General features: G+C 36.9%; 1 protein-coding gene across 9 annotated transcripts; it reads right to left on the reverse strand.

Moving 5' to 3' along the window:
* Nucleotides 1-1,360: 1,360 nt before the first annotated feature.
* On the reverse strand, nucleotides 1,361-15,493 carry LOC113670441 (putative histone-lysine N-methyltransferase PRDM6). Of its 9 annotated transcripts, none has more exons than XM_089186854.1 (7): nucleotides 14,038-15,493; nucleotides 4,316-4,491; nucleotides 4,019-4,227; nucleotides 3,050-3,299; nucleotides 2,516-2,571; nucleotides 2,185-2,325; nucleotides 1,361-1,884 (listed from the first exon to the last, which is right to left on the reverse strand). In XM_089186854.1, exons 1-7 carry the CDS (start codon nucleotides 14,097-14,099, stop codon nucleotides 1,597-1,599), a joined length of 1,182 nt encoding a protein of 393 aa, XP_089042980.1. In that variant the 5' UTR covers nucleotides 14,100-15,493; the 3' UTR covers nucleotides 1,361-1,596. The 9 variants fall into 9 exon arrangements, with proteins under 9 accessions (XP_089042980.1, XP_089042979.1, XP_089042981.1 ...); XM_089186853.1 differs by having other exon boundaries at nucleotides 2,504-2,571; nucleotides 14,038-15,368; XM_089186855.1 differs by lacking the exon at nucleotides 14,038-15,493 and adding an exon at nucleotides 10,237-10,386.
* Between the last annotated feature and the right edge of the window lie 451 nt (nucleotides 15,494-15,944).

Genomic DNA, 15,944 nt, shown 5'->3' on the forward strand with positions numbered 1-15,944 from the left:
ACTTGACCCACGGCCTCACGGGAAGGATCACGGATCCTAACTTTTGATTGGCTAATCGCTGCCGTCTTGAAACATACTCCTGTCAATTAAATGTTTTCGTTATTGTCACAGCTAAAAGGTTTGTTGAGCGTGAAACCACAAAGAATGCTAACATTATTAGCGTGATCACCGAGCTGTAAATGGTAAACAAATGCTTGTGGGAAAATACACAGTGTCTATCTTGTTGTTGTTTTATGGTTTCCTTTGCAGGCAACTCTCGGCTGATTTTTAAGCGCAATTTCTAATGCTACACGCTCTCATTGCAGATTTTATTCAGAACTTCTCTCTAATCACGCACTTAAATAAAGCTCTCGTTTTATGTATCACTGTCATGACTCGAAACTAAAATTTTCATAAGTTTCTCGAACGAAAAGCTGGATAAGGAAATTACACGAAAAAGTTGTGCATAACAAAGGTTTAAACAATACAAAGAAAACTGAAACAGTGTCGAGGGTTTTTTCCTCAACTGAAAGGCGTATCTGCCGTATTCATTGTGTAAAACGAAAGACAGAGAAGACATCAAAATGAAAATAATTTCATTTAATTTCCTTCATTAGAGTTTGGTACGCCCACGTTGAAAGAGACCTCAATGTGACCTGGGAGAGATGGCGAGAGAAGGGGGGGGGGGGTACCTTTATTCTTTTTGGGGAATTGTGCAGCCCTTCGTCACCCTACCTATTGAAGAAATATGTTGATCTTTGCGATTCCACCTTGTGGAATCAAATCCAGCATATTAAGACAGGATTTTATGATCAGTTTACAGGCCACGCATCGTCGAAGTTTACACGCCCCCCCTCCTCCACCCCCCCCCTCCCCCTACGTGCCTTGGTTGTATGGTGAGAACCCATCACTCAGCTAAGAGGTTAACACGTTTTTGTGACATACAAGAAGGCCCAGAATACGATATCGTTGGCGAATTGGCATTCTCTCTCCTCTCACAAAGTGTAGGCTCATTGAAGCTGATGCGTATGCTCTACTCGACATAAACATCTGTGCACTCTTGCGCAATAACTGCATACACCTATTCAATTTCACACAATAAACCCGGACATTTCCAGTTGATTTAATGGACGTCTTTCAACGATTCATTCTCTCAAGTGCCATGTCACAACGCCTCCACAGCGAGTTTGAGTCATTGTTGTATGGAACAATTGGAAAGTTTTCAACACAGCTGCATTCGAGGTAGTCTTGGATAGAAGGAAAAGTAATTTGGGAATCATCCAAAACTATAGTATATTCGCTTGAGGTCCTCAGCCTGACAATTTTCTAACTTAAGTTAAACAGGAATAAAAAGCGTAATGATGTAATGATTCAAGACTGGTTCTGAATAAAATAACTTTATTTACATCAAGGCAAAGAAGATAAAAGAAGTTTTTCCAAAGTACAGAGTGTCTTTAAACCTGTGATTATTCTCAGTGGTTATCCTACACAATACGTGATTGAGTGTTGTCCCTGGGAGTCCTTAATTGAAACATATTGATGATTAGAGCTTCCTCTGTGGTGCGATTGCTTAACCTACTTTACAGGGCTTTTCCTTTAAAAGTTGGGAAAGGAAGTTCAATTTCTCTCTATTGAATCCCTTTGGCACTCTTCCGGTGACTTTTGATGTCGGCTCAGCTGCGTCGATTGCGAGAACGTCTTGTGACATTTTTCGCATTTAAACGGTTTCTCTCCCGTGTGCGTGCGAATATGATTGTTTAGTGTCGTTGCACCAGCGAATGAGCGACCACAGAATCCGCATTTAAATGGTTTCTCGTTTATGTGGACGACAACGTGTTCCCTCAGCTCAGCTGGGCCTGGGAACGATGAAGGGCAGTGCCCACACTGGTAGGGGCGATCTGGTGACTAAACGGGACAAAGAAGTCACAAGGTATCAGTCAGCCTTTAATTGTATGGTGATAAATGTTTCCATCTTTCTGCGAGCAAACGTCCTCTCCCCCCTCCCCCCTCCCCCCCCCCAAAAAGGAAAAATCTGCAACATCGTCACCTCACCAGAAAATTTGAGCTTTTCGGTGCATGTCATAATCATTTTCCGGATAAGGCAAACTCAGATATTTTTCCGGATAATAGAGATTTCGCGAACCAATAGCCGCTCTAGGTTTAGCATAGTAATAAGAACAATATCATTGATACCTAACAGCTTACCTGTGGGCACACATGCATCTGAAGAAGCACCCTTTGTGAAAACGTCTGTGTACACTGACCGCACCTCCAAATATGGGGCTCTCCATGATCTTTCAGGCCCAATCCAAAAGGGTCCAGTGGCCTTTCGTGGTCATCAAACTCCTTTGGGAGAAAAAAGACGAAGCGTTGTCAAAGCACGTTTTTATATCAAAGCGAGGAATGAATACTTAAGAATAAGATTTCTTCCCTTAGCCGACAGCCTTCAAATAATCTAAAAGGATTTACGCCTTTAAGGAAAGGGGAAAAAGTAGATTTTTCATGCATCTTATCTTTTATGCACCTGGTCACGTACATCTTCAAAAAATGGCTCCTCTTCCATTCCTGGAGGCTTCCACTGAACTGTGTGCTCTAAAATAGGAATAAAGGGTATGAAAGTTTTTAAGGATTGCATAAACGCCAACACTGATCGATAGGTTGTCCGGAACCTCAAGAAAATCTTTAGACTATGCCCTCAAACGAGAGATAACACATCTATCAAATAATTGAGAGATTACGAGCACCCTGATTGGTTAAAAACTTGTCAGTTATTGCACCGATAAACCCATGGGAAATTAAAAAAATTGCAAGTATATTAATACTATGAAATAACTGAGGCACGGTGAGCTCGCTGATTGGTTAAAAACCTAACATTTATCGCGTCGGTAACCCATAAAAGTTAATTAAATAAAAGCAATAGGCCGCACTTTCTAGCTGTCGGTTCACTACTTGGGATGTTGGGAGAACACTCGAAAGGTCTGTAAATCACTCGTCTCCGGCTTGTGATTTTTAAACTTTTCTCGCCTGAAAAATGCTTAAAAATGATTCATGTTCCGTATGCTCTTCTTACCTTTTATAACCCTTGCTTTCATCAACGCTGGTACATCAATGAACTCGGAGTATTGTTCGTCGTACCACACCAGTAGTTCCCGCCCGGCCGGAATATGCCTGAATGCCCGGTAGTAAATATTCCCGCAGTACTGAAACACCGTCATATTCTGTTCTTCTCTATACCGCGCGCACTGAATGAACCTCATCCAACTGGACAAGTATTCTTCACTTCCATCGATAAAATGGCTGAACTTTCCGTCTTTGTAAATCTATCACATTAGTAGAAAAAAAGGTTTCCAACACAGAAACTCCAGGGTTTAGCAAGGGAGAGGTCTAACTCACGTTCTGGTAACCCTCTTTCCGTGTCATAGAAGAGGGATCATTTAAAAAACAGAACTACCTGTCACACCCCCAGAGTTCGCGTAAGACGCTGATAGAGGACCGTCCTACCGAAAAGACCTATTCACATCATGACTCTTTCCCAGGTCTCTCTTTCTTCTGCTAACTGGTGGGAAAATAAGAGAGAGCTTGGGAACGGGATTGAGATGGATTTGTAACTTCACCTAAATGGGACGCTTGTCTATTCAAGGCAATTCCACAATTCTATTCGGGGACACAATTGCACTCCTAATAAAATTTTGCTAGTTTACTCAACAATTGAAAAGCCTCAATTTAAAATGCTGTGTGGGGAGAAACTCGGAGAGAGTTCAGTGACTTCAACGCGTAGAAAAATACCCAGAGTCTCCACATTTCATGTTCATCATTTTCCTTTTTTTCTGTCTCTCTCAAGCTCAGTCTGAGCTAATGCTGTTAAAGACAATAAACACCTCATCCTTATCTTAATTAAAACTGACTGACATCACGCCGAGAGGAGTTTTAACGGTTTGGCTAATCAATTGTCAACATATCGTCGTAAATAATAATAATAACAATAATAATAATAATAATAATAATAAAAAATTCCACATAGAACAAGGTGTCCTCATACCTCCCACATGTAAATATTATGCACCCCCTCTCGCAGTTCATCGCACCTAACAACCTGGCCTTCATAAGGACCGATCCAAGTTCCGGGGGGAATGGGCTGAGCTGCACACACTCCAAACTCCGCCCCAGGAACGCTTGACTTGCAGAGTTTCACTTCATCCGGGAACACCATGGATGGGCTTGGTAGAGAACATCGCTTTTTCTTACGTTCTAAGTAGAGGTAAAAAGATTCATTAGAACAAAAATTTTTTTTTGATAGTATTCAGTATTCCTGAAGGAATACTTCTCAAATTAGTACCAGGGCTGTTTTCCTCTCGCTTGATAATCTTCCGCTGATCTCCAGGAATTGCAGTCTCCACAGCCGTATGTCCATACAAATACATACAAATCTCCTCCCAGGTGAATGGCGGCCTCTGGGATCTAGGCCCTTGTGGTTTACGTTCATTTGGATACTGAACTTTACTCATAGTTTCTCTGGAAAAATAAAAAGAGCGAAGTGAGAACTTTTTTCGGCAGTCAAAACTCGAAAAGGTTCTCGTTTCTCATTACCCTAATCCTGAATCAAAGACTCGTTGAGGTATTTCAGTGCCTTCTCAATCTGATTTTCTCTGCTCCGTAATGTATCGAATGAATTCCTACACATTTCTTTGCAAGTTAACTTGGTCCAGAAGAAAAACATAAAATAAAAGACGCAAGGAACAACTTTTAATCCTTTGTACCCTAACATTGGCATTTATATTTTCCACATTGTTCTCTCAACAATTCCCATGGTACTGACAAGCAAAAGTGGACAAACAAGTGTCTGAGAATCAGTAATGTCGAAAAATTGGAGGGGTAAAAATCTACCCGAATTTCGAACAGGTTTTATTCAAAATCATGTTGATGTCTTGGTTCTCAATTACGTTGAATCTATTCACTGTTGATGTTTCATCTACTATTGGGGCATGATTGAAAAGTGAAAAATAAGAAAGCTGGGTATTTGTGTGAATGAATGCAATTTCCAACAATATCCTCGAGAACTGTTAGACTGTCCTAAGTTGCTGTTCAATTTGAAGACATTAAATTTGTCTTCCCACGGAGTAATGTAAAACAATAAAACATTTTGAGTTTCATCTTCTATCTTTGTTTACTTATGGGTTTTGCTGTTATAGTTATGGAATTTACCTTAATTTTCACCTGAACAGTTACCACAGTAAGACAGTCTAAGTTTTCCACTGGAAGGTTTTGCCTAGCCACCGAAACTATGAAGTCAGCGATTTGTCCATCGCAAACAAAGCGCGCCAAATGATTCCAAGGCTAGCCAGCAGAATGAACTAACAAATTGCTTAATACTCTGTCATGAATACAATTTTCTTGGTTTTAGTGGATGTTTACGATTTCTTGGGGTTTGTTTCCAACACTTAGCAGGCAATCTGGTAAATAATTCAGGAAAGGGATACTTTTTACCACACGGTTTGTGAAGGAATATATATTGTCCAAAACTCGAGTGTTAATTTATAGGTATTTGTGCAAAATAATTGATAAACAACCAAGAGTAAAACACCTTGAGACCTTCTTGGAAAAAGGTTTAACAATTAAAAATCACACGCACCTGTTTGGATCAAAGCAAACATACCTACTTTCCTTTGTTTCTTTAGAGCTTAAAGTTGTTAACAAACGAAGCCTTCGTAAACGTTTGGAGTATTTACATCATGGTGGTGTCAAAATGGTTGGAGATTTAGTGTAAAATGAATTTCGCATTTTAAAAGGCAAAAACGTTGTGAATTGGCTACGCTCTTGTAATAATTGTTTGTTTTATTTCTGCTGAAGTATCAACAAAAGTTCTCGCTATTGCGACATACATATCGAAAAACTATTTCTCAAGTCCTAACAAATCATACAATCAAGAACACTTGTCACCTTGGTGGAATTCGTGCCTTAAGTTATCCCCAAAAGTCTTCCTTGTGCATATTTGAATGATAGCAAGTAAAGCTGTCATAAAATCTACACTTTTTGACAGGAATGTTTAATTTGTTAAGCAGGTAGTTTAACTTGGGTTGTTATCAATATTGATAGTGAGAATACCTCCGATATAGACCACCAAGGGCACGGAGATAAGCGAATATCCCAGCATGGGCAATATTGTCTAAGAGGATACCTCAAATAAGTCTGTAGGTTGGAAATGTAAAGAAAAGATATACGAAGTATACCAGAGTTTTTCCTTCTTATAGAACGGAATGGGTAGCGAATATCGAGAGGTATGCTAAATTCAAGTTATAAAAAGCGTGAATAAAGCTGCTTGGTATTTCTGTGGATGAAGAGAGGTATTGAACACACTCTCATAGAACCCTAAATCATAATCAAATCAACCATAAACAGCATTCTGAATCTAACACAAACTAGGAAAAAAAACCAAAACATTCTGAAATTAACACAAAATATGTTCTTGACAAAAATACCTTACTCGGTGTCTTAAAAAATTTAGAGAAACTCTCGACTAGGAGCAACCCTATTGCATTTAAGATGCTTACAGAAACAACTAAGTAAAAAATCGCCCTCCTTTTTTCTTCATTTCAGTTAGGGACGAAAAAAAATCGGTTTGTCATGAATCACTCTGACATCAAAGCCTGAACATTAACAGCCTGCAATATCTGCCAATTTTAGGGAGAAATATGTTAATTAACAAATTTTGATATCAACTTAACTTTGGATGTCATAATTCTAGCTGTAAGATGACGTACTGCCAAAATGGAATTTTTTTTCTACATACAGACCATCACAGTGGAAACATTCTGTCAACTCGAACTTTCAATTACGAGTTGAATTTTTGCCAGAATCTTGCGCAAGATCGACCTACGAACCTCCATCGTTGTTCCAAAGGAAACGAGTGAAAAAAGGAAATAATGAAAACAACATTCTCACTGTTCAGCTAATAAAATAAAAAGTAACCGAGACATTGCTCGACAAGAATAAAGTAAAGAATTTCCCTCACAGTTTGACACCGAAAAAGTTTACTACAGAATTCAGAACATTTTCTACGACGATGTTCGCGCGAAAGTGAGAAGTCGAAGAAAGAAAGAACTAATGCACAGTTTTTTTGTTTCTTTAGGAATTCCTCTCTACTGTTACTGAAACTTAAAGTTTCTTCTGTCTGCAGAGAGGACCGAACTACTGCCACAATAACTGACAAAATACGTGAAGTTTCCATCCAAGTTTTTCCTCAGTATAAAACTATTTGCAAGAGACAATAAATAATACAAAGCCAAGATCGAATCGCACCGGTAACTTACCCTCAAAATAAGGACAAAAATTAGTCAGAATTTAGGTCAAACTGGGTTTGTCGATACAACCTTCAAATGCTGCAAAACCTATACCAGGAATGAATAAAGAACCATTCTCTTGCGTTCAGGCCAATTTCTGACCGCGAAAGACACGACCCTATCACTGAACAAAGCGGCCTGTTTTTGCTTTTAGTTTATTTGGGGCTTTGTTGTATTAATTAAACCTAATCAAGCATTTGTCACCTGCCAAATAATAGTAAAACCGGAGAAAAACTGCTATTGTGGCGTTCAGTGGGTGGAAGTACTTCCAATTTCCACTCCTTAAGACTGCAGACTTTTGGATTAGACATCCTTTTTCTCAGCAAATCCTACCCATTTTTTTGCAAATAACTATATTTTTATAAATCTACTCCCACGCCACTTATTTATATAATTTTGCAATTGGAAATTTTCAGGGTTTTGATTATACACCGCAGATACCGAGTGTTATGGACCGATAAATGATTCAGAGTGGTGTTACTGTTATCTCGAAAACTATAAAGCATTTTATCATAAAATGTAGATACTTGAAGTGCTGAAGGGTTCACGCCACTCATTATTTTAGCAAAAAGTCATCTTTTCCGGGTTACACAAAAATTGTCGAAAAATATTTTGTGAAAATGAAATAAACTAGTATCTTGTGTAGTAATAAGGGCCAGCGTTTAAGTTTAAAAAAAATGGTATCAGTCAGAAAGCCTTGTTTTTTCCCTGGTTGCATTAAATTAACGGTATTTAGTGGCTGTGGAATATATTCCTTTTTTAATTAAAATTAAAATTTTTAACACAACAAAATATCATACCTTCTAGACTACCTTAACAACACATCATTACCAGTTCCCATCCAATTATTCTTTCCCACTCAATTATCCATCTTCGAGATTCAATATCACCAACTTCATGTGCATAATTCAACGTTGTGTCAGACTGTCAAACAAAAATCTGCTCTTTATGACAGAAAATTTTAATTTGTAAAGCAGGTACTTTAACTTATACTGTTATTAATATTCATCGGGACCATTTTTGAAACCTGACCGCCAAGGACAGGCTATAAATATCATATCATTGTGGTCAGGAGACAATGGAATGGCGCGAGCAAACTAAAATATTTTAATTTCTCTCAAAGGAGAAAACATCGTCAAAATGATCAGAAAATAAAATGTAAAAAAATCCGTGATGTCTTCTTGAAAATTTTGAGAGATGGACAATTTACAAACACACGAAAACAAATAGGGTGAAAAGATGAATAAGACAATGAACAGGGTGCACTGACAGACCTGAATAAGGAACAGAAACAATCTCGCATATATTTGCTGAAGAAAAATTCTTCAGCACTTGAAGTCGTAGGAAAGTAAGGCTTAAAAGATGAAGTGATCTTACAAAATAAATATCCGAACAGTGTCATACAAGCTTTTACATAGAGTTTCGTACATTTACTTATAATAGTTTGTGATAATGAGGAGTCGGAACTTCCTTTTTTAAAGAACATGAATAAAGTGTACCACAAGTAGGTGAGTCTAAGTATTAGTCAGGGCAGTGCACTTGAGTTGTATGCCAGACTACCTTTTATCCGGACGTAACACAGAGCCAGAGCGAATATAGCAATCCAACACAACTTTGACACGATACCACATTACATCATGCAGAGTATATGTGACACAACGTTAAAGAAATGTTAAGTTAATTTCATTTAAAAAATGTCTGAAAAAACTGGAACATTATCCCGAAATATTTGGAAAGAATATCTCTAGGAAGCACAGTTCAGTGTGACTCAATTTGATATGAACAGAACAAATTTCTTTTCGTCATAGAGTATTCTAACGACACAACAAGGAAATTGTTTTTGAGGCGACAATTTGAAAATTAATTTTTAACTCAACGATGTCTTGGTATTAAAGTTTTCTTTAAAATATTCTAAACAATCACATACTTGAAAATCTAGGGATATAGCCAAGAGAAGTTACGAATTGATCCAAATAAAATGTGTTAAAATGTTTTGAATAACTCCATCGAAATACCACTGAAACAAGGGAAAAGCGAAAATTATCCTCGTTAGAATTTCTTGCCTTATAATTTTTTTGGTAATTAACACGATAAAAGTGATGTTCTCTTGCACGCTATCTTGAACGGACTCCAAAAGTTGATGGAAATAATAATTCAAACAAAACGCCATCAGTTGTTTCAATAATAATTTATCTTTGGGCTTGCTGCTGCTATAATTATGAAACCACTCTTGACTGAACTTCACGAGTTTCTCTGTGCTTGAAGTTATAGTCTGTTCTTGAGCCACAAAAGAAAACATACATCAAATATGTTATTTTTTAAAATAACCACAATCTTAACCACTACAAAACGGTTTGAAAAGAAGTTAACACCTTTCCTCATGAATCTAATTTACTCAATTTTGACATGGTTGTAAATTTCTAAGGTTTTGTTTACAACACTTTCTGTAGGCTATTTATAAATAATTAAGCACCTCAAGCTACTTTTACCACAGTTTCGTAAACCTTTCGGTTTTTTTTAATTCAAAACTATTTCCAAAAACAGTGATAAGTGATAATTTTTTCTGGCATCATAGGCTTTCATAATCTATTATCTGTGCTCACTGAAACCGACTTCGCTTTTACACAGGAACGGTTTCGAAAACTTGAATTTTATCACCTTCCCCCGCAAACAACAGAATAAACGAGTTTTAGATGAACACATGTTTCCTCTCCAAAGTACAGTGCTTAAAACGGTTCTTGGATCAAGAAACTTCCTTAAAAATAGCTGGACTGATTTCCAAAACTAATAAAATATATTTTGCGGCTTACTAACATTTTGCGATATTTTTATAACAATTTTACCTCATAGTTAGATAACATCAAGGGATTCACACCAACTAATTAAACATAATACCCTAAAACAGTACACTATATCTTACTTTTCAGCATGTATCATGGTTAAATCCTCTGGGTTAGGCCCCCAAAATACTGTCCTCTGCATAATTGGATTATCTCAAGTCCAAATGTCATGAAATCCGCACTTTTTGCCAGAATTGTTTAATTTGTCAAGCAGGTAGTTTAACTTATACTGTTTACAATATTCATGATGTCAATACTTGGTATAGACCGCCAAGGGCAGGGAAATACTGCATAATATCAGCACGGCCGAGCAAATATCGCGTGAACTACAGACAGTGAAAAGGTACAACCCGTGTTTATAACTAAGATACAAGAGGATTCAAGTTTGTAGAACATGACTGCTTCATAACTATGACAATGTTATATATTACTGTCAGTGTCAACTTTAGCATTATTTGTAAAATTATTTCGGCAGATATCACTTATGGCAAACTACTTTGTGACACATCCCAGCGTGTTTACAGTAAACGTTAATAAAATTTTTAGTTTTCTGAAGGTGGCAATACACTCCCAAATTAACCAAAACTGAAAAAGTAAAAATGTGAAATTTTCTGAAGACAAATAAAGATTGTTAGCTCTTCAAAAATCATAAATCATAAACGAATCTAACAGCTTCTTACAAAAACTAACATAACAAAGTGGGAATTATAAGGATGGGCGAATTTCTGTTTGAGAAAATCAAATGCAGAATTCCTTATCAAAAGTTCTATGCCCTAGTATAGGTGATGTTAGAGAAAATCTTGACTTTTTTCTTACTTGATGTCATAATTACGAACCCCCCTGTAATAGAAATATTTTGATAAAAATATATTCCATCTGAAAGAAGTAGAAATAGAGAGCTATCTATCGTAATTTATTTACGTTATTTAATCCCTCTCTGTCTTATCAAGGGAACTTGGAAGTTATCTGAAACATTCAAGAATTTTTTTTAATGCATAAACATTATTTTTAGTTTGATGCGCGTATAAAAAAAATTGGCTCATGTATATGAAACTAACCGCGGACATATTATGAACCAACATTTTGCTTTACCTTAGCCTAAGAGTTTAATGTCACAGCTAGACACGTTTGTATGCTAATAAAAGATTTTTGAGGGGTAGAGACTATAACCTCATACTTTGAGGTTTGGTACAAATTATTATCTGCAGACACAACATTTCTCAAAGAGTTTAGAGTTTAAAAAAATCGCGGAAGGCAAAGATAATTTGCCCGCAATTAAGGAGCCCGTAAGGATTTCACTAAGTTTGAAAGCAGTCTCATCACAAAACAAGTAATTTAACAAGCTTAATAAAATTTCGCTAGCTCTTTCTGACAAATAGATATAATGTCAGTAAGAATAAAAATTATCCTCCTGGCCTCCTAATGTAACAGTCTTGAATGGAACTTCAAAAGTTTTCATGGAAGAGCTAAAATTTCTATACCCGAGCTCCTGCTATCATGTTGCAGCGCCTCGAACGCTTTCCTAATCGTCAATTCGAACAATTTCGTTCAAAAGATGGATTAAATTTTTATTTTATTCTTGCTTAACCATGATCAGAACTCTAATAAGATTGTCATGGCATCTCGAAAAGTAGTCCAAGTCTTTTGCTTCTCATGAGGTTCTTTGGCTGTTACCTTAGTATCATTGAGATCTTTGCTAAAAAACTGCGGTATCGATTCGAAGATTATCATAAAATTTCCAGTTTTCGACAGAAGAATCTGAGTTGACAAGCAGGTTGTTTAACTATATTTTTCTTACGCATTTGTAGTAACCACATCATTAGCATATCGACATATGTACGTGAATGCGACTGAATATATATCAGTGTCGTGAAAAATTGCAGATGAACTTACAACTAAAGACAATAAGTCTGATCCCCTCTCGCAACACGGCTGTATTCCCAAAAAGTAGCTCAAGATTACCCATTTACTGACTGCACCAAGAAAATTATCTTGACTGCACCTAGAAACGAAAAGTTTAGCGTGGCAAAAACAAATTTTGAAAATTTAAGTTCGTTGAAATAACGAACTTAAATTGATTGATTTCAAGACTCTCTTGAAACGAACCAACAGAATTTGAACAAAGGAAAATTAAAACAGGCGTAGTCAAAACAAAAAGTTTTAAACAAAAATGTTGGGAAACTAATACCTCTCCTAAAACGAGATACAACCCAAATATTCAGCGAAAAAATGAAACTTCCTGAGAGAATTTCTTCCTTTCCTTGAGAAAAGACCGAAGTAATTTTGTTAAAGTTTCTTCGATCTAGACCCTGCAAAGCGTTTACCTTTGACAATAGCATGTGTTTAGCAGAAACATTGCGAAACTACCTGTTTCAAAATTCATAACATAACGATCAGGTACTGATTGAAGACAGTGAGTTTCTTACGCCCATCTGCGTAGGTAATCTATAGAAAACTACATCATTAATATTTGGCAAAGAGTGAGACACTGGATATTTTTAAATTCAGAAGACCTTTTCTTACCAAAACAAGGATAAATAAAAATTGTCTGAAAACAAGCACGGCCATTTGGTCATCTTTGAACAAGCTTGTTGGAATTTCAAGTCTTCAGTTTATTTTTAAACTGAAAAGACAAGCTTTGTAAGAAAAACATTTCAGTGTAAAACATCAGTCGCTGTATATTAAATTTTCTTCTGTTCCGTCAAATCCGTGATCTTGTAGGAGCATATTTAAGCCTATAAACTTCTGTAAAAAAGAGGATACAATTTCATCCATTCTTTTACCTTCGAGAACCTTACAACCACTTTCCCCGGAGTTATTTGGAAAAAAAACTATGGATTTGTTTATGATCTCAGGTGATTTTATCCGTAATCACCGCATGCCTCACAAAGGTTTTCTATGCCCTAAATAACCTTGTACTTGGAAAAAAAACCTGATCATTCGGATAAAATTAATAATTCCTTCTCAGAGGAAATACAATATCTCGTCTTATTATTGCACTCTGTTCCATTCTAATGGCATGGGAACCGACCGCATCATTTATCATAAACACTCTGTGTTCGATTTGGTCTATTTGGGGTTTTGTTGTTATAATTGAGAAATCACTCTTTTGTCACCTGGTAAAAAAATTATTAAACTCACACTAAATTTGATTCTTTGTTATTGTGCGGGTAGGATTCACAATTTTATTCAGTCAAGATATATCAAAACAAAAGTATTGTGTAATCTTCAACATGCATCGGAAAATGTTGCAACGCAGCTAAGCCGAAATTTGAATCGAGGAGTCGAAACCGTTTTACCAACAAAACTTAAACAGTTTTCTGTTCCATTGTTTATTCAAGGGGCTGGTTTCTAAGCTATTCAGCGGGCCATCAATAAATCATTCATGTTCAAAGCTACTTTTTGCCACAAGGTTTATGTAGAAATTTTATTTCAAACAAAGCAAAAAATTTCTGTATCTGTATTTTTCATTGGCGAAATTCAATAAAATTTCACCCTCCTCTTGAGCCAACGGAAGTTTCAAATTCGGAGTATTTTTGTCAAAATGTCACATCTTGTAACTCAGTACCTCTTTTTGAGTTTGTGAAAATACCTCAATGAGACTTAGAGATCTGCTAAACAAAATCAAACCATCTACTAAAATCTTATTTAATTATCTCAAAGATAATCTTATCTTTGGAGGAATATAGATAATTTGCGTCTTCAGTTGGGTGAGAACATAAGGGACATTCGATTCTCTAGGTGAAAAAGTTCAGAATTGATACTTAACACCAATTTCTCATCAGCGTAACTAATAACAACCTCATATCACCAGTTAATAACATCACGAATTCACACCGTTTGTATGAAAACTAAAATTCACAAATCACAGCCTTACTAACCTTGCAGGATCTGCGGCAGTTTTTAGGTCATCAACTCGCTTTAAAACTCCAGCCTTGTGCATAATTGAATCACCTTCAGTGGACCTGTCAAAAAATCTACACGCTTTTGACAGAAATGTTTAAATTGTCAAGCAGGTAGTTTAACTTATACTGTTATCAATATTAATGACCGAAATATTTGTATATTGACGGCCAAGGACACAGAAATTGAAAAACCAGCGTGGTGTGGGTTAGATTGTAAATAACGACACAAGTAAGTGGTTGATATTTACAGGGAAAAAAATGTTTTAGGACTACGATCCTGTTAACGATTATCGTATTCACTTTTAAGATCTTAAAAGCAATTCTCCCTTCTAACTGCTTTTACTAAATGTAGAAAGTTTGTTGGAGCTACTTCTCAATTGGAGTCGAAAGTAATCAAGATTGCTTTGGTTCTGCTTCATTTCGCCATGTGATTGGTCTAGGAAACTCACGCCACTTTCTCAACCAATCAGATTAAAAACTAACAGCCAATCGCGACTTGGTCTTCCGCGTTTTCCCGCGCTTGGCAAGCAGTTTGCTTGTTTTCGCTTAGGGCTCTTATTGACACCCTGTGATGTTTTCGTGGCTCTGATTGGCTATTGTGGTTACCTAAGTTTTGGATAGAGATGTTCTCTACATCTCGACCTGGCTGATAGATTTTTGTATTCTCATCACTTGTTTGCTGGATAATGTATTGATATTTTGAGGAGGAGTAATATATCAATCACTTGGGGTTTTCTTATGCCTTAAGTGATTATGAGGAAACTTTCCCGTTTCAGTATCGATGCATTTTCAAGCTAAACGGTGGTAAGCATTGAAAAACTAATCTACTCGAGAGTTATAGCATGATATCATCATCATCATCATCATCAGGTCGAGCTTGCTCGGTATTCCATGACACGCTCCCTCCACCTTTCTGTCTTCCATTACAGTTGGTAGTTCTTAAATTCTGCATCCTGTGTCATTCATCAATTGGTTAAGGTAGGTCTTTTTTGGGCGTCTTCTCGGCTGATGTCCATGTGTTGGCTTCCAGAGTAATACATCCCCTGCTAGTTCTTCTTTACTGCGCCAACAATGTTCTGCGAATCTCATCCTTTGTTGCTATAGCGATTTACTGATTGGCTGGATGTGGCCGTAGAGCTCTACGTTTGTGGGGTGGTCCTTCCACGATCTGTTTAAGGCAATGCGTAGCATTCTAGTGTATGCTCCGTCGATTTTCTTTTCCAGATGTGTTGTTAAGGTCCAGGAGACTGAACCATAGAAAAAGACAGTCTCCACTGCTGCTCGAAGGAAGTTTCTCTTCAGGTTGTCTGGAAGGTTTGATATAACATGATATAACACTAGTATAAGAAAATCGTGAAGCACCTAGAATGGAGAATTATTAATCAGATCTTGTAAGATTTAAAAGTGTCACTGCGAGGGTCCGAGCATTAACCCTTTCACCCATAAGAGTGACTAACATCTAATTTCTCCTAACAATATCATCCCTGAATCACACATTAAGGTGCCAAGAACAAAGGAAATAAGGGACAAAAAACTAAAGAAGCTCTTGATTGTTCAACAAATTCTCCTTGTCAGCACCTTAGGAAATGTATAGAGAACAGTATGGAGAATATGTATAATGATGTTAGGGTGTAAAGGATTAAGTGATAAAGCACCTTATGAGATTACTGGTCCGATGATAACTCGGATCAATCTTCGTCTTAAGTTCTTCAATTTAACAAATAGATTCCAAGTTGCCGTGCGTCTGTTCAGTAATAGATCACAGATGGCGTCAAAATGTGGTAAGAACAAAAACGTGGCACACCAGGCGCAGCCGAGTGTGTCACTGATGTTCTTACCACATTTTGACGTCCTCTGTGATCTATTACTGAACTATTTGTTAA

This window comes from Pocillopora damicornis, chromosome 11, assembly GCF_964200805.1.
Source record: "Pocillopora damicornis chromosome 11, jaPocDami1.2, whole genome shotgun sequence".
NCBI lineage: Eukaryota > Metazoa > Cnidaria > Anthozoa > Scleractinia > Pocilloporidae > Pocillopora > Pocillopora damicornis.